This window comes from Microtus ochrogaster, chromosome 7 (genome assembly GCF_000317375.1).
Source record: "Microtus ochrogaster isolate Prairie Vole_2 chromosome 7, MicOch1.0, whole genome shotgun sequence".
Taxonomy (NCBI): domain Eukaryota; kingdom Metazoa; phylum Chordata; class Mammalia; order Rodentia; family Cricetidae; genus Microtus; species Microtus ochrogaster.
In genome coordinates, this window is record NC_022014.1 from 34,644,158 (window position 1) to 34,668,095 (window position 23,938).

General features: G+C 43.3%; 1 protein-coding gene across 1 annotated transcript in view; it reads left to right on the plus strand.

The window, feature by feature from the left end:
* Positions 1–23,938, plus strand: part of LOC102002554 (protoheme IX farnesyltransferase, mitochondrial) — a 109,570-nt gene that overhangs the window by 18,682 nt on the left and 66,950 nt on the right. Inside the window, exon 4 of the mRNA XM_005349869.2 lies at positions 10,548–10,672. Within this exon, the coding sequence (XP_005349926.1) occupies positions 10,548–10,672 (125 nt within the window). The remainder of the gene's footprint in view (positions 1–10,547; positions 10,673–23,938) is intronic.

A 23,938-nucleotide genomic window follows, 5' to 3' on the forward strand; every position in this document is an offset into this window, starting at 1 on the left:
CTAGGCAGCCCTAGTGTTCTTTACGGAGTTCTTGGTATCCTTCACACAGTGACGCTCCATGACCAGTGTGTGAAATGTATGGTGGGCTGACTTGTAGAATAGTCTCCAGATTGAACCTTTGTTAACCATCTCTGTTCCCTTGGCTAGTGTCTAGTGCCGTGCACACAAGGAGCTGACGAAGAACTAGTCACTCAATAGTAAAAGAAAGTGTAGTGGATTCTGTTCCACTATTTCAGTCACGGCTCAGCCCCTTAATGACAAATAATCTATTATAAGGCTACTGTGCTTAGTGACGGACCCTTTCTGGTTGGTGACTTTGTTGTGCAGACATCACAGAGTGTTAATCACACAAACCAGAGTGGGCACAGTGTCACTAGGTGATAGCATCTTGTGGGACTACCACTACCATGTGATCTGTTTTTGTCTGAAGTTGGGAATGGGTTCCATGGCTGTATTTTACTGTACTGTAGGAGTTTATTGCTTAGGGGCAGCTAAGGAATCCTGTGTCTAATAAGTGATCTTAGGTTGGTGTGTTTTGTGGTCCTTGGTTTGCCTATTGCTGGCTCTGTGTGCTGAAGTCTATAGCCTGCAACTTTTTTTCTCCTCAGCGTATCTCTTGAGTATTGAGGCTGCCCTGCTTCATTTCTCTTAAATTTTCATCAGATTTGAAAACTCTGCCCTCTGAGCCCATAGAATCGTCAGAGACTTTGGTTTGTTCTAAATGATGTATATTCTTCAGTTAAGAATTGTCTTTCTTGTTCAGATAAGTAATGAACATAAATGTTACCAGTGAATTCCATTAGGCTTGGCAAGTGACTGTTGGTGTCCAGGTTCACTTACAGACAGTGGTCCATAAGGGCATTCTCCCAGGTGTTAGTCATCAGCATGGTGAAGCGTGTTCTTATTGGAAGCTGTGCCCGCTGCTCAGAGTGGTGATGCAGTTAGCACTGTTGCCACTTCGTCATTGGGAAGGAATGACAGTTGCCATGCATAGAGTTAAGCTTGGAGAGGGAGAGAGCAGTCGGTCTTGAGGCAGTAGTCAGATGAAGGAAATACCAAGTACTGTCGGACAGAACGAAGATGCTCATTCTCAATGCTTGGCTGTAGGTGGTCACCTCAACAGTTTGGGTAAGAAACTTAGAGAAGTGTCACTGTTTTAATGGAAACCACCTGGCTAACAATTTCCTCTTGTCAGACTCTTTTTGGGGACTTCCTCCACTTCTCACAAGTTTAACCTTCATGCCTGAGCTCTGGCTTTGGAGTGTCATTTTATGGAAAGGTTGTTAGGTATCTAACCATTGTATCTCAAAAGAAAAGAACAAAGTTGTAAAGTTATTGAGTATAGAAAATAATATTGAGAAGAAATAGTTCTTTATTGAAAAGGAAAAAAAACCTACAAATAGGGTTTCAAAGCAAGAAAGGTCTCAGGTTCAAAGAGAGATGGTAATTGAAAGAATTATGGGGGTGGTCTCACTTATTGGTGGCATTAGCCTAGTGTAAACAGCTCTTATTTATATTTTCATGAGGGCTGAGGGGCACTTGATTGCCCTTTGCTGAATGCTAACTCTTAAATGCAAACCAAATGCTTGTTGGTGAATTGCCTTGGTAACCATCCTGAAACATTGCATTCTGGCGGCAGTGTTACTCAGTACATTTGAAGGTAAGAGATTTAATTTGGTCCTGGGTTTTTCAGACCAGACTTAGTCATTAACTATATAAGAAAGGGGGAAAAGGGGAGAAGGAGGAGAGAAAGAGGGGGAGACCTAGTGAGTTCTGCAGCTGTTATTTTAAATCTCTATGAAACATTTTATCTTTCACCCAGAGCGATTATAGGTAATCAGTTACTTCTGGTTGATACCCTGTCCCTCATCAGTTGACTTTTTACCAAGATTTAACAATACCCATAAGAATTGTTACCCCTTTAATATTATGGATGCTGATGAGAAAACTATGCTAGGACGTTCAAAGAAGGCTGCCAGTTGGGGTAGCCTAAAAATCTCACTTAAATTAGATATTCAACCAGTTGGAGCAAGTGCATTAGTAGAAACAAAGACAGTCATGGCTATCGCAAGAACAGCTACTTAGTAAAAGATCTGGTCTCATTAGCAAACCAGGAGAGACTACCTCCTGTGCCTGGATTAAGTTATATCATAGTAAACTTTCAGATCTAAGCAATTATACCATTGCCCAGGGACACACCTACAAACTCATTCTGAGAACACAGTGTAGGTTTGTGGGGTTTGGCTTATGATGTTGCACGGTGTCTGCCATCAGTGACAATGAAAAGTGATAGTTCTATTTGCAAGTTGAAGTCTGTAGAAAATTTCAAAGTGTCATCTAGTTAATGGCTTTAATCTTCCTACCAAGTAGTGTGTCAAAATCAGCAGTTGTCCAGATTGGTTTATCACCATTTTGCTTTTCAAATAATTCTTTTGGGAATGAATCTTAAAAAATAAATGGGCATTAAGAAGCAGAGCTTATGGGAAATCCGTATGTAGATGACCAGGGTGGACTGTGAGCCTTGTGGTCCAGTTGACAGTCTGAGAAAGGAAAGGACTGTATTGGTTATGCATGTGTTCAGAGCCCAGTGAGTCTTGGAATAGGAAGCCTCTAAACATTTTGATGAAATGTGAGTTTCTAAGGAAGACTTTGCAGGCCTTCCCAGGAGTTACATAGCTCCTCTAGAAAATATACTGTGAGGATGGAGATAGGGATGCTGTCTTGGAACTCTTGAAAGTGCTGGGTTACAGTGACAGATATAACCACGTCTTTCCCAGCTGTGTGGATGGGACGCTTAACATGCACTTTCAGTATGAGGGTGGGTTTCTCTTCTGTGACCCTTTAAAACTCCTCACATCTGTGGAATTCCTTGTGAACTGCATAGAGGGGAAGGGGGTTTAAAGCTTGCCTGCCTGCTTATGATTTTGTAATCCGCTGGGCAAGTGTGTGGGTGTCTTCCCTTCATTTTGTGAGCTTTTCATCTTTGTGAAGATGAATCCTTGGAGCACGTACTGGAGAATTTCCCATAAAGCAGAGAACTAAATACGCTACCATATTATTTATGCTGAGCCCCTGGGTGTTCGCACAGCTCCCTGTTTACAAAACCAACCGCTTGCTCTCCCAGTGCTTCCTTTGCTGCCTGTGCAGAGCAGGCTTCTCCAGCTTTGTTAATGTCCTTCCTGGTGTAGAAAGTATCACTGTATGGGAATATATGTATAATTTCTTATATACAAATGTCACCGAAGACATAGTTATTTCTAAGTGAAATTCACTTACTCTTATACCAATAGATTCACTTTAAGGTGTGCAGAATGCTAATTATAAAAGAAAGAATTGGTGTTGTGCTTAGTTAGCATGTGAGGCCCTGGGTTCTGTTCCCAGGAGAACAGAGAGACAGAGAAAATGAGAATCAAATATAAGCAGAAGTCTTATTTCTCACCTTGTCTTTGAGGTGGCCACATGGTTTTGTTGTTTTGAGTACACATGAAGACACTTTGACTTTGGCACTGTAAGCTGTTTACGCTGTTTGTTTACTCCTACCCCCTAAGCAGAGTTCAGCTTGTGTCTTCCAGCAATCCCTTTGCAAGATGCTTTGTTATGTGAAGCCCAAGCTGAGTGGCCCGAGGAGTGCTGCTCTGGAATTCTAGGGAGCTCATTTTACTAGTTACCAAAGCACCACTTAATTAAGCCCTTGATAGTCACCATCATTGTGTTGAGTGCTTTTGATGGAGTGAAAACCCTTTGTGCCTCCACCAAGTGTCCTCAGCATCAACAGTAACAGGAGTCCAGAATCCAAGCGTGCTTGGTTACCCCGGATACTTCTCAGAAGGAGGAGAGACTGGGCATGGTGGCTTGTGCATAATTGCAGCTTTGTACCAAGAAGGTAGAAGCTACCCTGTATTGTTGCAGAGACAGGAACTGCATCGCTAGGTAGGTGTGTCAGGGATGTCTCTTTGGACTGGGTGTGTAAGGTCACGAGGGGTCAGTCCCCAGGCTGGGATTAGCATTTCTCCCAAGCGAGGTTAGACTATTTGACTGCCTTTTAACATTCACAATTTTCCTTCTTAACGTTTGTCTTTCTTTGAGCTTGGGAGTTTTGTTTCTCTGCTGCAGTCTAACTGCTCATACTTTCTTCAGCAACGAAGCCCTGAGATCTGCTTACATGGCTGTCAGCTAGCGCAGACTTTTGAGTCCCGCCCTCATGCTGCAGTGGTCTGTAAATGGTCCCTGAGTATGTTTCCGTCCTCTGCTGCTACTGTGCTAGTCTTGCTAAGCACCAACCTTGCCACACACTTAGCAGCTTGAGAGAGTCACCGTTTCACCACTCTTCTAAGGGGGCTGTTGACCTGGTGTAGATTTCGCTGCTTGATCTCCCCTGGGCTGAAATCAAGGTGCGTTGGTCAGGGCCATCATCTTCATCTTCATTTGGCGTTCAGGGTCCAAGTGCAATGGTTGTCGGTAGAATTCATGTCCTCCAACCTGTGACCCGAGGGCCCAGCATGCTTTCTGGCTGCTCTGCCACTCTTTAGTTCCTAGAAGTTACCTAGAATCTTCAGCAGGTGGCTCTCAATGGCAGGTTGGAGCAAGGTGTTTGTTTCCTCAGGCCAGTCAGTGTGTGCTGTGATTCTAACAAAATCAAACATTTTAATCATAGGAACAGAAATTGAAACCTCCCCCTGGAGGAGGCAAGCAGACACGTGAACCTGAGTGAAGAACCTGGAAATAGGATGCCCACACCACATTTAGGCTAGTCTGGTGGGCGGTTCAGAACTGACTGACTCGGGTTAGGACTCAGTGGTGCCCTGTATTCCGGGTGGCAGCTGAGGGGAGCTGCTGCTCACTCTTAAAGGGGAAGCATGGAGTTCTCTGGCTGAGCACCCCCTCCAGAGCAAGACTGGGTCAAGCTTTAAGGAATGGGGTTATTACTCTTGTGCTTTCTCAGGCATCAGCTTGCAGTGCAGCACCTCGGCCCGGACTGAACGGGCCATGCTTGGTTGGCAGCATTGATTTTATGTTTATTTGCGAAGGGACAGAATATGAGATTACCAAATAAAGTATAATCTCAAGAGTTATTAATGAAAGAATATATTACATTCGCTCTTAATGAGATCCTGGTGTTGCAGCATGATTCCATGTAATGAATCCCAGGAAATCAATGTGAAGTTTAATTGCAGCTGCGTTGTATGAGGACATTGCTCTGCTCAGTGTTGCTTGTACAATTCATCAACTCTCTCTTCCTTTTTCCTTCAATTAATTGCTTTGACTTAGTCGGTAAATGCATTCTTTGTTGGCTTGTGATCCTTTCTAGAAAAGTCTTAAAAATCCCAAGTTCTACCACAATAATGAGGGGTTGCTGTCATATTTTTTTGTGGTGTTACCACTTATAATTTGTGCTTTCTAAACTTAAGCCCATTCTGTAAATTTATCGCTGTTACTTCTTTCTAAACTCTTTTCCTTTCTTTTTGTTGTTGTTGTTGTTGTTGTTGGTCTTTTGCAGACCGTTTTCTGAGTCTCTCAGCTGTTGGCTAGACCTGGGGGTCAGAAATCTGAAGTTTTTTTCTGTGGTTTCCACCCAGTCAAATAGTGGGATGAATGCAAAAGACTATGACACTTCTTCCTCTGAGTAAGTTTTCTTTTCTTTTTCTTTTTTGTTTTTCTTAGTGTTTTTCAGGACAGTTTCTCTGTGTAGCTCTGACTATCCTGGAACTTAATCTATAGACCAGGCTTGTCTTGAACTCAGAGATCTGTCTGTCTGCCGCCTGAGTGCTGGGTGCTGGGGTTAAAGGCATGTTCCACCACCGCCCTCCTACGTTTTCTTCTAAATGTGAACCCTTTTCGGCTTAGGCAGACTTCAGACAGTTTGGTTTTTGCCATTTGGTTGATTATAGCACGTTGTCAGCTACTGTGAAGGTAACTGACTTCTGCTGTTGATTCATTCTGAGACAGGGTCTTCCTTTTAGTCCAGGCTACCTACAACTAACTTTTGGTTCTCCTGCCTCAGCCTACCAAATGCTGGGGTTCCAGTCTTGTGCTACTGTGCACAATATAAAAAGTTGAGCTCTGCCTTTGCAGATTTCTAAACTTGTTCTTGTTTTGGCGTATCTAGGGTTTACTAGTTGTATACTGATACTATTCTAATGGTTTAACTGCTCTTGTTTGTGAGTAGTTTATTTTTGGGTTAAGGTTTAAGCCTTAAAGTAGTTGTTTTGACTGTCTTACTCTGGATGAAAGCAGTCTACTAGGTTTGATTGTAAGAGAGGAAACCTTATGGCCCGTCAGTCTCTCTTCTCCCAGATCCTCTGTAACTGAGCACTGGCCTGGGTTCTCAGGGTTGTCTTGGTCCTTGATGTCCCTTTGGTTGTGCAATGTGCAAGGAGCCACCTGTCGACTTGTGCAAAGCTAGGTGACTCTCACAAAAGCCTATGTTCCCTGAAGCTTTGCAGTTCGTGGTGTGACAACTGAAGAAGTGAAGTGCTTCCTCTAGGGGCTACTGGTGGAGGGGCCTGTGGGAGCCTTGTTCTAACCCTGAAATGTCAGCCTTCTTGAAGGCCCTGAATGTGCTCAGGACTAGAGGCTGATTCCTTCTTCTTAACGCACTGGTGACATGTCCCTACAGCTACTGTTTTCAAGGCCTGTAATCACCATGCAGTTGCCTTTGGAACATAAGTCATTACAGAATCAGAGCTAAAAAACTTCTTCCAAAATATTTCCTTTGAAATATGTGTTTTGAGTGTTGCACCTGCTGGACTGTTCCAGGTGCTTCCAGGTGCTGGCTGTCCCACCTGTTGTGACTTGCAGTGCCGTATCTGGGGGACAGGTGGGTTGCATTGTGCCTCTGATGTCTGAGCAGCTTCCTTTGTCTCTTTATTCCCAACCTGCTTGTTCACTTGTATCTAACCATGCACCCTCGGCCCTGCCCTTGCCCCTTTGCTGCTCAGTCCTTTTGCCTGTCTCCTCTGCTCTGGGGGGAGCTTCCATGGAGCTGCAAGTGCTCACTGCATTTGCACCCATGCTGCTAGACTCTTATTCAGGGGGTGCTGTAGTCTGGATTTTCAGTGCCCTTCAGAATCCGTGCATTCCCAGTCTTCCCTCCCAGGAGTGCTGATGTAGGTAGTAGGTCGTGGAGCCTTAGGAGGCAGGATCTAGGTGGTAGCTGGGGTGAGGGGGCGGAGGAATGGGGCGGAGGGATGGACACGGGGGGGGGGTGAGCGATGTGGGGAAATGACCACACGACTTGTGGAGGAAGAGGCAGGAAGATCACCGTGGCTTGCTAGCTAACTGAACTGTTAAATGTAGCCCTTGCCATCCTTTTCCTTGTTTTCTTATCGCACCTCACCCACAAAGCACGTTCTGACACTCCTCCAATCCAAATGTCCCTTAGAACCCTTTAGTTTTCCAGTTGCTCATTGGGAATATGCTCATCCACAGGGGTTTAATGGGATCGTTTCTCTGCCCCTGCATGGCCTGGGACATTGCTCTTAGGTTGAATTGTACCTGTGGATCAGCTTCCTGCATGGACTCCCAGGGCTACCAAACACATCCAGTCCAATCAGGCAGCCATCACCTTTCCTCCTTTGCCTTCAGTAAACCGTGCTCTATTCCTGCCATGGTGGTAACCCTGAAAACAGAGCCGGAAACTATTCCCACAGGACTCTTTCTTCATGGAGCTCTCATTTTTGTAAGGATCCAGTGTGTGGTGAGTGACGTCTGTCAGGGAGGGAGTTACTGAGCTGGCCTACTTTTGATGAGATGACCAGGGATATTCTCCCTAAGAAGGATATCTTAGATGGAACCCAAAGAAAGAGAAGGAGCTAGCTCAAGGAAGCAGCATACAAGGACCCTGAATCACATGACTTCAAGTGGTCAAAGAACAGCCGGAAACCACGTGATTGGGCAATAGTGTGTTAGCTGGAGAGAGGTGGGTGCACTTAGTGCAGCCAAAAGCAATCACAGGTACAGTTCCAAGCACTTGGTTTGCAGCAGGGTGCTGTGATCTGTTCCCAGTTCATCCCAGGGAGAAACACCGTGGGATCTGGAGAGCTGTTAGGGAGCCCCTATAGTGACAGATTGCACTAGATCATGGGGTTAGAGTAGACCAGAAAGTCTACTTTGTGGGCACAGGGAAGCCCACAGGAAAGATAAACAGAAGAACAATGGCATCTGCCCTCCAGAAGCAGCGGCATTTCTTCCTCCCAGTTACAGCAACCAAAATGAGCTCCAGGGCTCGTTCAGCACCGTGAGGACTCAAGTTTTAGTCTCAGAATCTACCACTCTCCTACCCCCCAAAAAAGCCTGACTTGGTATGGTGAGCATTTATAATCTGAGTTCTGGTGTGGCAGAGACAGGAGGATCCCTGGGGCTCTCCGGCCAGCAGCTCAGCCTCTTTATCAAATCTCAGAGTATGGTTAGATACTGCCTCGAAAAAAATATGTTGGCCACACCTACACTACAGCAACACATGAAAGTGTCTTCTTCTTTTTTTTTTCCCCTTTTCTTTTTTTTTTTTTTTTAAAATTTTATTATTCAATTAAGGATCTCCGCCCCCCCCCCCCCCGCCACCGCCTCCCATCTCCCTCCCCCTTCCCCGATCAAGTCCCTCTCCCTCATCAGCTTGAAGAGCAATCAGGGTTCCCTGACCTGTGGGAAGTCCAAGGACCTCCCACTTCCATCCAAACACTATCCTGAGTGAGGTAAGCCAGACCCAAAAAGAGGAACATGGGATATACTCACTCATATTTGGTTTCTAGCCATAAATAAAGGAAAGTGAGCTTATAATTCGCGATCCTAGAGAAGCTAATTAGAAGGTGAATCCAAAGACAAACATATAGGCATCCTCCTGAATATTAACCTTCATCAGGCTATGAAAGGAGACAGAGACCCACATTGGAGCACTGGACAGGAATCTCAAGGTCCAAATCAGGAGCAGAAGGAGGGGGAGCATGAGCAAGGAACTCAGGACCGCGAGGGGTGCACCCACACACTGAGACAATGGGGATGAAAGTGTCTTCTGACCTTCAGTGCTTGTATACACCGGCACATACAGACACACAGACGATGTCTTCAGACATTGCCTCTGTTTCTCAGTGTGCAAAGCCGCTCGGAGGTGGAACATGTGCTAGTTTGAGTCACATCGTCCATGTAGAGCACACGGCATTCCCAGCTCCCTGTTGTGTTACACACCCATCACACTCTTCCCTCCTGCATTCCCTCCCAAAGGTTAGCACAGTGCCGTCTTGAAGCTTTCCTGATTATCTCATAAGTGCTCAAGGATTTTCTGGGGAATTCTTACTACTCACCTCCATGGCCCTCATAGGCTCTTTTTGGCCCCATCAGCTTCTGTAAACCCAAAGAAGGAAACACCAGGGCTCCCAGGGCAGCAGCCTCATGCTAGCAAGTGTTGCCTGGCTTTGTTTGAAACCTTCTTGGTGGCTATGGTCCTACTGTCTTCCTGTATTCCAGTGGTTCTCAACCTTCTTATTGCTGCGGCCCTTTAATTAAGTTCCTCATGTTATGGTGACCCCTAGTCATAAGATTATTTCATTGTTACAACATAACTGTAATTTTATTAGTTATTAATCATACTGTAGATATCTTTATTTTCTGATAGTCTTAGGGCAACCCATATAAAAGAACTGTTTGACACCTCCCTACCCAAAGGGGTCATGATCCACAGGTTGAAAACCTGCTGCTCTATTCCATTCTGGCCCCAGGAACTTCCTCTGTTGGAGGCAAGGCCTCCTTTACCATGATCTGGAGTTCTCTGCAGAGTTCAAGCCCTCTCTGTTTGCTGCTATGCAGCTCAGTGACTAACAGGTTCCCTGCATCTCTTGCTGTAGTCAGAACACTGAGCACAGCTTTATCTTTTATAGTTGTTAGCATTGGCATAATATTGCTCACAAATTGGTAGTCCATAAATATTTGTTGAATGAATGAGTGAATGATGAATTTGGAAGACCTGTTTTATTTTCCTTCCTCTGAGTCTAATGGATGTAAAAGAAAATATTTTTATATAATCTATACATATAATTTTTAAAATCAGAAAAATGCAGATTTTAAAAAATTACTAGGGGCTGGAGAGATGGCTCAGAGGTTAAGAGCATTGCCTGCTCTTCCAAAGGTCCTGAGTTCAATTCCCAGCAACCACATGGTGGCTCACAACCATCTGTAATGGGGTCTGGTGCCTGCAAGTATACACACAGACAGAATATTGTATACATAATAAATAAATATTTTTTAAAAAATTACTACATTTTATTGTGTGTGTGTGTATGCATGCATGTGCACATATGTGTGTTTATATACGTGCCATGTTGTGTATTTGGCTGTCAGAGGACAACTTACAGGAGGTTCTCTCCTACCATGTGGGTTCTAGGTCTGAATTCATCAGGCTTGGTGGCAGGAACTTTTCCCCATGAAGCCATTTTGCTGGCCCAGAATGTGGATTTTTTAGATGTAAGAACATCCACCTGGAGTCTGTAGGATCATCGTCTGCTACAAGTGGGAGACTGAAATCCGGCTTCTGACCAGCATTTCCGTTGCTATTACAGCTCTCGTCGTGAGCACCACTTCAGCAGGCTTTGCGCTGGCTCCAGGCCCTTTCGACTGGTCCTGCTTCCTGCTTACTTCCCTTGGAACGGGCCTTGCATCCTGTGCTGCCAACTCCATCAATCAGGTCAGTTCTCCTAGGAGCAGGTGATGCTGTTGTCACTTGCTGGCTGGGTTGTGCCTTTGTGTTTGAAGAACTCCCCACCCAGGTCCTATGCCCTGCTGCAGAAATACCCTGCACCCATAGAGGTGGCCTAGGGAGGACTCTGGTTTAGTTTGGTTTGATTTTTGAGGCAAATGATTTTCAGAGTGAGGCAGAATGTGTACTTGAAGTGGCCAGGATTCTTTGGGCTAAAAAGCATTGAAAACTGCCAGAACTTTGTGTTCTCTTCATTTCAGAAACATTTCCTTGACTTCATTGCAGTTATATGCTGTTGATGTAGTTTTATTTCTTTGTATTTTACTTTTTATTGTTTTTGTTTGTCTATGTTTTAGCATGGTCTGGCTATGTCACTGAGGGGGATTTAAACACACTGTACCACTGCCTCTCAAGTGCTGGTACTACAGCAATGTGCCACCGTGCACAGTCTCTGCATTTTAAACCACCACTGCGCAAAATGCAGTATCTTCATGTTTGTTAGTTTAAATTATGTGTAGGTGTGTATGTCTGCACGTGTCTATGTGCATGTGAGTGCAGGTGTGTAGGGAAGGCAGCGGCATCACCGTTTGAGGAGCTAGAGTTATGGGTGGTTGTAATCCACCTAACTTGGGTGCTAGGAATTGAATTCAGGTCTCCTGGAATAACAGCATGCACTCTTCTGGACCATTTCTCCAGCCCCAGAGTACTTTAAAGGAACATACCCAGTTTTAAACACACACACACACACACAGAGTTTTCTTGGTATATACAGCCAGATTAGATCATATAATTAATTGCTAAGTGTTTCTAATGGATCGTTTTTCTTTTTGCTATTTTAAGTACCCAGATGATCCTCTGAAATAGTTTTTTCCTTTGCCTGGCCAATGTGGTGTGCTCTGACATTGTGGTTTTTCATAAGATACTACAGTGAAAAAGCCTTGGCTAAAACTTAAGGAAAACTGTCTCATCCCCAGAACACCCAGAAGGAGCTGGCACAGTTTTCAAATAGGAGCCAGCTTGGATGCTTACAGGACACCACATAGAAGAAGCTAGTCTGTGGGAGTGTAATATGATAACGCTTAAAATCGTGTGCTTCCATGATGTTTTGTCCACTGTTGGGAGGATGTTATGCTTTTCAAATAGGATTTCTTATTATTGTTGCTTTTGAGACAGTCTGCTAGCCTGGAACTCACTGTGTAGACCTCACAGAGATCTGTTTGCATCTGCTTCCTGAGTGCTTGTACTGAAGGTTTATGCCACATACATTGGCCTGTTTTTTGTTTGTTTGTTCCGAGACAGGGTTTCTCTGTGTAACAGCCCTAACTGTCCTGGAACTAGCTCTGTAGATCAGGCTGGCCTCGAACTTACAGAGATCCTTCTGCCTCTTTCTCCCGACTGCTGGGACTAAAGGCGTACACCACCATTGCCCAGCTGGCCTGTTATTTTTAATGTCAAACAATTTTATAGCAAGGCCATCATTAGGGAGGCTGTAGTAGTTCTCAAAAACAAGAAACAAAAATGAAGTCTGTAGTGAGGCCAAGGCTCTTTAGCCATGTATGATACTTTCCATGAAGTGGCTCCACTTGGAGTCTGTTTCCCCACTTGTAATCATTACCGGTGTGTACCTAAGTTAAAAGGATAAGCCAGGAGAACCTGTCAGTTTCTAGCTTCCCTTTTTAAACTAGGTGCTGCACATATCCTTAAGACTAATTATTGTCTTCTGTTTAACTTGTATAAATTCAAAGAAAATGTTTAATATAAATTTGTGAGAGTTGAGAATAATAAAAACAACTAAGAAAGTATCAGAATATTTGTAAATTTCAGAATATTATAAAGTATAAAAGTTGTGAGTCAGTGAGATTCTGGCTCAGGGGATAAGGGTGCTAGCCGCCCGCCAGTCCTGATGACCCGAGTTCCACCACCAAGACATCCGTGGTAAAGGAGAGAATGGACTTCTGCACCTTGCTGTCTGACCTCCACGCAGTCACTGAGGGATTCTCATGCACACGTAATGAAAATATAATTTTTAAAAATGTTACTTTGACTGGGAGAGCTACTTCCTCACCCACATTTCCTACCTCTTGCCCTCCAAAAATATTAGCTCAATATTTATTTTTTATGAATACATCTTTCTTAGGAGTGAAGGAGATAGTTCAGTTAGTAAAGTACTTGCAAGAGGACCTGTGTTTGATTCCCTGAACATGTGAAAAGAACCAAGTATAATGGCACGCTTGTAACCCCAGTGCTCTGGAGATGGAAACAGATCGCTGGAACTATGTGGCTGGCCAGCCTAATCCATGTAGCAAGTTACTGGCCAGTGAAGAACACCTGAGGTTGGCCTCTGAGTACCATGAATGTGCACACACACATGTGCACACACACACAAGGAAAACAACCCTTTTAGCAATCGCAAGGAAGTTTCTGTAGGGGAAGAAGGAGATGGTGTTCATTTATTTAGGCAGAAACTGTTAGGAACTGGGTCCCAGTTGAGAAGTTAGAAGCTTTACAGGATTGAGTTTTAGCTGCTCGGTTTCCAGGTCCATACCTGTGGATTTGCTACAAAGGGTGGATTAGGTTCTGTAAGATTTTTAAGAACATTGAGGAAAGCCACAGACTTCATGATTGGATTCTTTTGGTACCAAGCAATTGCAGTGTCTGTCCCTGTGGTGATTTTCCTTCTCAGTTGGTTTTCCAGCCATGGATCCCTCATGTTGTTGCCCCCATTCCTGGGACATTTTGTCACATTCTTCCCCATGTGTCACTGGGCCTTGCCAGCCCTCTTCAGGGCTGTAAGTGGTGTGTGCTCAGTGAGCGCACGCAGCAGATGGGTTTCCTCTATCTGTTGTGAGCCTTCTTCCGTCTGGCTGGCTAGTTGTGTCTGGAGGTGGTGTGCTTAAAGCCTTGTGGTGCTCCTCAGCAGAGTACGTTCTAGTGTTATTAGGGTTTTACCAGCGCCCCAAGCCGTAACGTTGGTGTCTTATTTTCATTATTATTAGGCAGTCTCAGAAAGTTAAGAAACAAAGGAGTACAGGGCCATTTTACCAGCAGTCTGAAATTGTGTGAGCAGAACAGAACAAGCACAGTAGGCAGCACTAAACGAAGTATTGTTTTTATGTGTCTGTGCACTGTGTGCATGCCTAGTGCCTGTGGAGATGAGAAGAGGGCATCAGATTTTCTGGAACTGGAGTTATAGGGTTGTGAACACCCGGTGGGTGCTGAGAACCAAAACTGGCTCTTCTGCAGCTAGTGCTCTTAAATGCTGAGCCGTCTTTCCGGCCCCTGAACTGGGCTTTGGAATAACAGTTAGGTAAAGATATGTATATTTTTGAATGGTACTATTCACATTAAAGAGTATGTCAGCTACTCATGGTGTCTAAGGGAGGGGAAAAAATCTGTCCATATTTATAAAAATATTCAAATAACATCTTATGTATATTTTAAATTTTTATGTGCTTTATTTGAGCTGTTATTCATTTAGCCCTGTTTCTTTTTTGCATCCAGCTTCTGTGATCTCTTTGTGAAAGAAAAAAGTAAAGCTTTGAAAGGCAATTCTTCCATTTGTTTTAAGGAGAGAAAATGAGATTCAGTTTCTGAGTGACAAGGCAGTAAGAGGTACTTAGGAGATGTGTGGAGAACCACGGACACTGACATGCAAAAGCAAAGCTCTAGAGCGTTCTGTAATGTGTATACACACGCCACTCAAGACCCAGGCGTGGCTTTAAAGTGGGCATGCCTTCAAAGGATGGAAGCAGTGCGTACGTGTTTTCAGTTTAACCACTGAAAGACAGCATGCTGTGGGTGCCTTTGACCGGTCAGCTCAGGAGAGGACAAGCAGAGTCAAATAAATTCAAGTAGAATGAATTAGAATTTTAAAAAGTTGTCAGAAAAATTAGAATTATCTGCGGTATTTATTGTAATAAACTGTAATTGGGATTATTTTACTCATTCTGTGTGTACACAGTCTCCTCTAGAGTTCTCCCATAATCAACTGCTTGGAGGGTATTAACTGGAAAATTCCATACATAAATAATTCATAAATTTGACATAGCTTATCACATGTTGTTTTAATATTGCTGATGCTACTCTTTTTCTGTACCTAGTTTGTAAATTAATCTTTATCACAAGTATGTATGTGTGGGGATAAATACCATGTATATAGGGGGCTGGCAAACTCTTAAACATCCAGTAGGCGTCTCAGAATGTCTTCTCCGCAGATAAGGGCAGCCTGCCACACATGGCTTTTTAGGAGCGCTTGTGTCTAAAAATGTGTATTCTGTGAGTTTATTTCTGTACACGTTTACTGTAGTAAGTGGAGTGATGACATGGTATCCCACTTTCTGCCTCTGCCTCAGCTTCTACAACCTGTCAATCCCGTTTGCCTCTTATGTCACTCTGCACATGGTTCTCCTTGTCTTTAAGTGACAGGTTTCTAGCAGCAGAATGGCTGTTAGGGAAGGCCACCAACCAAAGCAGTTAAAACTTTAACTTTGGAATTAGGATCCTAAGATAATCTATGTTCATGGAGTGCTGAACCGCCCTTTGGAGTAGAAGGCAAGAATTCCTCTTATATTTGTAAAACATTTTGTTTTGCTGGGTTTTTTTAACCTAACAGTTAAAATTTTTTATGAAATGTTTCTTTGGGAATCAGTGACAAAATGTAAGCAAAAATAACAATTTTTAATATAGAGCATATGGTCCATATGTATTTTTCCTGTGAACAAACCCTTGCTGAGAATATACCATGCACATTCTTGCACGTCAGTGCACGGTGGAGAATGACTGCAGCATGTGGGTTTGCTTTATTTAACCAAGGGCTCTTCATTGGCTGTTTTAGAGACTCAAATGCTGACCCGAAGTGTCTCACACACACCGTTTTGAAGCAAGGTCTCACTATGCACCCCTATAACTGTGCTGACACTAACTGTGTGGATCATGATGTCCTCCATCTCCCAGAGACCTGCCTCCCTCTGCCTCCCTCTGCCTCCCTCTGCCTCCCTCTGCCTCCCTCTGCCCACAGAGTGCTGGGATCAAAGGCCTGAGCCACCATCCTTCTAATGAACTAAAATTCTTGCAGTTAAATCTTGCTTAGTTTCCTAAAAATGATTTGTTGTATTCAAAGATTTGTTGGTTTTTGTTTAAATAAGAGGCTAAAATAAGAGATTCCTATTTAATGTGTAGGTGGAAATCTAAGCTGAGCGGTCAGTAATTAGAGTCTCTGTCGTGATTTGGGAACTGGTTGGTGGCCTAAAAGAAAAAGCCTGGTGCAATTTGTGTGTGTGTGTGTGTGTGTGTGTGTGTGTGTGTGTGTGTTTTCATTTTGTTTTGTTTTTCTAATTTTAGTTTTAAATGCTTGACCTAGCTTAGGCATGTTTCTGGTTAGCTCTTTTAATTTAAATTTACCCGTTTCGCTTTATCTTCATTTTGTCTCAGGATTTTTTACCTTTTCTTTCTTACTTTCTGGCTGTCTGACAGCTGCCTGGCTGCTGGCCCTGAGTGTTTCCTTTCTTCTCTCTTCTCTCATTCTTCTGTGTAAACCTAGATTTCTCTTCCTATTTATTCTTTCTGCCTGCTAGCTGCACCTATCCTTTCTCTGCCTAGTCATTGGCCATTCAGGTCTTTATTGGGCCAGTCATATGTCTTAGACAGGCAAGGTGAAACAGATACAATACATTTTTACATAATTAAACACATAGCCTTGTTAGATGCAGCATAAACAAAAGTAACACACCTTTACAGAATTAAGTAATAATTCCGCAGCATAAACAAATGTAACACATCTTTGCCTAGTTAAAATAACATTCTACAACTGCTCACTCTCAGATGTCTCAATTTGTACAAAAAGTTTAGAGTTTTACTGTTCATAACCCACTTAAGCCTTCACTTGTTCACAGCACAATGTAGAAATATGGTTCTGCTACCCTTTCTGTTCACGGGTATGCCCATTGGACTGCAAGCAGCGTAGGTTACCTTGCTGCCCTCGGCTTTGTCTTCAGCGCTTTGTAACTGTGGTCTTAGTAACAGTGTTCCCACAGGCACACACAAAAACCTTCTTAAGGACTGTTTACAGCTGCTAACTGCTTTGTTATCAGTGAATTGTAAAGTTCTGATAGTGTATTATGTCTCTGTTTACAATATTCTTGGTAAATTGTCTTGATTACCGTGGCACGTTGTTCCCACCCCCGAGGCGCTCTAGGTGCTCAACCATAAAGACTCAAACTCTTCATATTCAGCCCTAAGCCTGTTGGTCAGAGCTCTCCTTGTGGGAGAACCTGGGTGTTCTGTCTCCGTCCCTGTGGCAGTAGTTGCAGCACTTCCCGCTCTAACTGTGGTTGCTGGGTACTTGTGCTGCAAACAATTCCTCATTTGCATGATCTTTTTTAGAGTGTTGGTAACTCCCTTGAACTGAATGATTATGACTTGCATATTTCATCCCTCTCTCACTCCGCTGAGAGCAGAGGAGGAGGCCAGTAGTGCGCCATTTTGGAGACATACAAGGAGATAAATAGGGAAAAAAAAAAGTGTAATAATAATTACAGATAGTAACCCTTATTTGGCACTTGCTGTCTGTCAAATAATTTTCTAAGCATATACAAATTAGATTGTATTTGAGTCCTATGTTCACAGGATTTCAAAGAAATGCCTCTTTTGAAAGATCAAATGAACGATGAGTGAATTCATAACTTGGACTTGTCTTTTAAAAGAACCATTGATGTTCTCAGAGACTTTATCTTAGAGAAATTATAAGAAAGACATAAAACATAAATAGTCTCAGATCTGAGGGGTAGGTTGTAATTAGAAAGCTACGTGTGCTAAGGAGAGTCATCTTTGGCATCGCGTGCGCCTATGGATGTGGGCAATTTTTATGAAGGAAATCAAAGAGATCAAGAGGTGTGAATAAATAGGGTCAAGAAGAAACATGTTTTTTGTTTGATACTAACAATACTTGAGCGACTTTCATGGCTGAAATGAGGTAAAAAGGAAGGGCTTTGGATAAAGAGCTCTGAATTATAGGGTGGTTAAAGAAAAAGAAAATTCGTAGCCTTTTAAACTCTGAAAGGAGAACCAAGCAAAGATTTTCTTTTTCTTGGTGAATATGAGATTAATATCTAATGCCTCTTTGCATTTTCCCCTTTCTCTGATGTCTCTTTTGTTTTGACTGTGCAGTCAGCCCAAAGCAGCAGCAATCGTCTTTCATCTTCCATGTTGAACAAAAGCAGTCATAAAGTTTAGTGTTGTAGTCTAGAAGAAGACTTCTGTGGGTGACTGCCAGGGAGAGGGTTTGTTTACCCTGATATGTGCAGGGCAGATCAATGAGAAGTAGATTGACTTTGAACTTGCAGTCATTCAGTCTCTGGAGGTCCCAGCTTGTAGGTTATTCAGATAAGCTCCTGCAGCACATCAGGTTTGCATAGAGGATCATTGAATGTAGTTGTAGAGTCTCCAGCTAAATACGACTTCTAGATATACGGAAAATGATGAACATTGCTGAACAACGTCAAAAAAAAGTTTTTTTTTTTAAATGCAGCCTGTTTTTCGGAATTTATATAGCCTAAATGGCCCCCAAATTACATTTGATTCTCCTGTCTAGAATGATCGATCTAAGTGGAATAAGTTTGGCACTGGCATTCTTTGTCAAATCATTCCAGGTGAAGTCCTGCCAGCAGACGCAGAGATGATGATTTGAACATGATGTTCATAGATAGGTTTTTCAAGTACTTTGGAGCCACATCAACTGGTTGTTATTTTATTTGCTTTTTGTGAAGAGTCTGTGAGGTGACTTTACTTCTGTGTTTTAGAAAAATGAAATGAAGCTGTTGATGATGTTGTTGATCTCACATTTGAAAATGGCCAACCTAGCACTGGAGCCTGTGGACCCCCCTCACGGCTTCATTTTCTTAGCGGGTGTCAATCTAGCCACTGCCTTAGAATCAGGCTGCTCTCATCGGCAAGTCTCGCTGCTCCCAGGATAGCTTACAGCACTGCTACTGAGTGCCAGAGGTGGAGTCACCCAGCAGGCAGAGTCATGTGTCCGTCCTGAGTGACCAGGAACACTTAGAACAATGAATGTCCAAGCCAGCCCAGTGCGCTCAGTATCAACTGTTATTGCTTTTATTAAAAGAAAGGCTTTCCAGTTTTGATCACAACCTCCGTGCTTCCAGAATCGTCTTTCTTCCAGTTGTTCCCACTTAGAGTCTTAGAGAATTGAAAGACACAATGCACTTTCCCTCAGTTTACCAGGGGACGATTTCTCAGTTGTTTGAAATACATGAGATTTTAGAAGTCTTTTCAGAGTTTGTTATGTTTGCGTATGTGCGGGGTGTGTGTGTGTGTTAACGATTTCTTGGGGAGGGGCACAAATCAAACATGAAATTTATTAATGCTTCATATGCATCTTATATATTAATCTGAAGGTACTTGCAGACAGTTTTTTCGAAATTTTTATATTTTCAGGTGGGTGTGGAATTTTAAAAGTTTCAGCTTTTGGATTAGGGATGTACAACTGTACTTGCAAACTATAATATGTATGTATTTATTTCAAGCATGTGCACAATATATGTTTGTTATTCATATGTGACTGAGGGAATAGCTATTATGGAATTATGTATATAGTTTTGGAAAGGTTGATGAAAAAGTAGCCATGGGGGCTGGGTAGAGGGACGGCTCAGTGGTTAAGAGCTAAGAGCGCTTGCTGCTCTTCCTGAGGACCTGAGGTCATTTCCTAGCACCCAGTTGACCAGCTCACAATCTTCTATAACTGAAGCTCCAGGGGATCCGATACCTTCTTCTTGCTTCCGCAGGCATCTGTGCAAGCAAACACACACACATGCACACACAGAGATGCACATTTTTACACACATGCATACATATACACGTGCACACACAGTTTGGGTTTTGTTTTTGTTTTGTTTTTTAGGCAGACATTTGGTTGAAATGTGATGGCAGATGGTAGCCACATGACGTTTGGAGTTAGAATTCCTGGCTTTTGACTGTGTGTGATAAAATCTGCCTTGGGTAGCTTGTTTCCTTCCTGCGTATCTCTCTGTCACCCCCACATAGCCGAGGTCAAGCTGAGGTTCTTTGTGAATATCTTTCTTTCTTTTCCTGATCTTTGGTTGTGTTTTGCCTTTCCTGTCAGCTTGTTCTGAATCCCATTAGCCAGTGGTTCTCTGCTCCCAACCACAGATCCCCCTCCCTGTTTTCTCTGTTAGGTTGACTCTTGGTTTACTGATGACTGATGTTGCTGATGGAAAAGCAAGCTGTGTGGCCGATGCCTGGGAGGCTGTGGTCCTTATCACTGACTCACACTCCTTTAGTGGCACACAGCTTTTAAGGTTTCAGTATGTAAAAACCAAAACCAAAGCCCTCGATGCCTCACTGTGTATTTATACTGTCAAAATGGAGTCTCAGAGTTATTCTTACCGCCATACTGAGCCCTAGATGTAGAGAGGAATAGGAATCGGGGTGTTGGAGGCAGGAGGATAGCCAGTGGAATCTCTCACTCAGGTTACCTTGAGAAGTATCTCTGATGCTCCTGGCTTGTCCTGAAGGCCCAGGCTGTTCAACCTTTACAATGTATGAATGATTTAAGACAGTCTTAAGATTCACATTTTTGTGACCACTCAATCCTGTCTCTCCAATTTTTCCAAGAAGTTTTAGAAAATATTGTCTGGCCAGAAGGGAAAATTACTTACCTGTGTGATTAATCTTAAGGAAAAATTCACTGTGGCATTTCCTTCAGGTCCTATGCCAGATTTCTCCCGGAAGCTCTGATCACAGGGAACAAAAAAAAGTCCAAGGATTTGAGTGATGGAATGTGGAGATAGCGTGGAACAAAAGAGAAATTTGGGTGGTTAATAAAATTTTCAAATGCTTATAGCTTAGAGTGTATTTGCGCCTTAAAATATACCATGTAAACTGTTGAAATGCTAAGAAAACAGGCAGTTTTATCTTTTATCCTGACTGAGATTTGCTTAGTAGAGAAGATACATATCTTTTAGCAGGTAAGAAAAAAAAAGTGCCATTGACCAGTGTCTAATGTCTTAACATTTTTATTTGCTGAGTAAAATTATGGTTATTCTCTTAGTGCTTTTATCCAAGTATGCATTGCCCTTGGGTGAACAGAATAAAAAGAACTAAGAAGTGCTGTGTACAGATTCCTTAAACAGCTCATGGTAGTTAAGATGGGAAAGGTCCTCCACCTAATGCTATTTATGTCATCTACTAGTTTAACATAATGGGATTAAGTACAACTTCTGACCTTAAAAACATAAACATATCTTAAGGGCAGACTCTCAGTTATTAAAATGCTCATAGAATTGCCAATGACTATGGAACTGAATTTACTGAGCCTGGATTCTCTCACTTGCTGTTGAGTGACTGACTAACCTAATGGCAAAATAGCATATGTAAGTAAGCACCTAGTTAAATTTGAACATAGACAGTTCTGCAGTCCCAAGTCTGACGTGTTTTCCCACAAGGGGAAAAATTGCCTATGAGTTTCCAATCATCTCTTCGACTCTGTCGGGTTGCATCCAGGAGCCCCTTTGTAAGCACTCAGTGAACACGTGGGCTTTAAGAGTTTCCTTTTGATGCCTTTGAGAGGCAGGAAAATATGACTGCGCTGGTTCTCACACAGAGCTTTATTTATTCTGCTCAGTACAGGCTAAAATGATTGGGGTAGGGAAATCATTGGTCTCCTGCCTTTTCCTGGCCTGTGACTTGGCTAGCACTGGAAGTCAGGGTGTCTTAAGTAGTGGGGGGTACTTAGACTGTTAGCTGCTGTTCAACACCTCTCCTTCGATAGCTATTGATTGCTCTTGCTAGAGGTAAAAAGATTGTTCCCTCCTTTCCAGGGGATGTGCAATAAAACAGTGAAGTGTGCTGGCACCCGGAGAAGCCAGGAAGTGCCTAAGGTGTACAAAGGAAGCCATCAGTGTGGTCATCTCCACCTGGCGGGCCAGGGAAGCTCAGAGAAATAGGCAGTGTATTTGAGTTTGGGTAGATGTGCTTTTCTAGGGATGCACAGGTAAGGACAGCTTCTAAGGCAGAAGGAACATTGGAGTGATGAGAAGTTTTGTTTACATACAGAAAGAGCATTCTGGAAACTGCAAACATGGCAGGGCTGCAAAAGCCTGAGGCACAAGGTAGGTACGGTATCTTGAGAGTAGGTGAGAGACATAGCAGGGACAGACCATGGAGAGCCTTGCATGCTAAAGCAGCCGGCTTTACCCAGTGTGCCAGGCCAAAACTGGGAAGTTTAAAGTGGCCCCTAACACCAGTACCCCTCTGTTCTCTGTGGATAGAAACAAAATCCCCGTGTGGCTCACTCTTCAGGCCACAGCTCTTTCTCCTACCCGTGACTGTTAGAGTTTCCATAGCATCCACCCAACGGGCACTTCTCTAAACTCCTCCTTCTTCCAGACAGTACTCGGGTGGATCCAGGCAGTGCCTAGTGTTATAGTGAAAAGATAAGCTATAAATATAGTAAAAAGAAAATGCCAGGCAGGGATCCATACAATAAATAAATGAAATTGAATCAGGCGGGGGCGTTGGCTCAATGGTTAAGAACACTTATCATGCAGAGGACTTGAGTTCATTTCCCAGCAACCACATAGTAGCTAACTCATCTGTAACTCCAGGTGCAGCAGATCCAACACCCTCTTTTTTCCTCTGTGGTCACCAGGCATGCACATGGTGCACATACAACATGCAGGCAAAACACATATAAAATAAAATGAATCAGCTAAAGTAACAACACCTTGGGGTCCTCAGGAGACATCCCTGACCCAGCCCCCTTTCGTGACCAGCCCCTTCTCACATCAAGCAGTACAACTCTCCTTCAGTTTATAAGCTCGCAAAGCTGGAGCTCTTGACTACTGCTGTATTCTCCATGTGACTGTGAGCTCAGTGATGGTGGGAACTGTCTGGAACTGTGATTGCTGAGAGGGTCATGCTTCCCTGGCACATGAGATGCTCAGTGACACCTGATGGTTCAGTCAGAGCCAGGCCACCTGGCAGCAAGCCTATACCTGCTGCTTGTTAGCTCTGTGGCTGTGGGCTGTTGACATAACCTTTCTGAACCTGCATTTTTCTCATCTGCAAGTAGATAAGGTTGTTGATGGAATGAACTCAGTATTTTTGATGCCAGGATGTGGTGCTTGTGACCACTTTGGTCTAGGAATTACCACACACACACACACACACACACACACACACACGAGCATTTGAGCTCTTGAAATTCCCTGTCGGCCTAAAATCAGAGCCTCCCAGAGGAGCTCAGTTCTCATGGGTCCCTTCCCCTAACTGTTTCTAATCTCAGTAGAGTTAGCACCACACAGTGACAGCTTTTGGCACGCTCCATCCTATCTCCTATTTTCTCCTAAGGGCCCATTTATCTTTCTTCAAATTCCTCTCATTTCTCACTAGTGTTTTCTCCTTTCCTCCTCTGCTGAGATGGTGTTTACATGCTCCAGATTCACGGCTCCTTGGTATTTGCTCTCTCATGTGATGCCCACGTTCATTGGAGAGGTGGCTCAGGCCAAGCCAGGGAGGTAAACAGATCTGGAATCCCAGCCATGAGAAGCTGATGAGGTTAGTGAATGAGTTCAGCCTAGGCTGTAGAGTGAGTTCAAGACCAGCACAATCTATGTAATGGAGCCTTGTCTAAAATAAACAAAGGAAAATTACATTTGTGTTCTTATCTAGTAACCTACAGTTAGTGTCATACAGGACCTCAGTTCTGAGCCTAAGAGTCTAAAATCTTGGTATTAATGAGAATGCAATTAATGTTAATTATTGCTACTATTTTCCATGAAAAATATTCAGTCGGGGAGGGGGGATGAGATAGGGAGACAGACTTTCTGTTAAAAAGTAATTGATTTCATATGATCCTGCAGGAGCATTGCTAGTGGGGAGGCTGAGCTGGAAGGGGTGTCACTGATCGCATGTCCTTATGGGAAAAGAAGGACTATAAAGTAGTTTGAGATTAAGTATATGATGGAGTGTTGTTCAGTAAAGTCCCGATGACCTTCAGAGACTAGATTGTGTGTTTTGTTTTGTTTTGTTTTATTTTATAAGTTGTTCTTTGGTCTCGAGGAGTCTGCCTCAGTTCCCACAGCGACAGTTTCATTCTCCGGAAATCAGAAGACACTTTCTCTGACTTCTAGTCATGATCTCTGGTTTTAGGGCTGTGGTGGGTTGGCAGCCCGAGCCTTAACCAGAGGGAGAGAGCAGCTGTCATGACTGGCCCAGCAA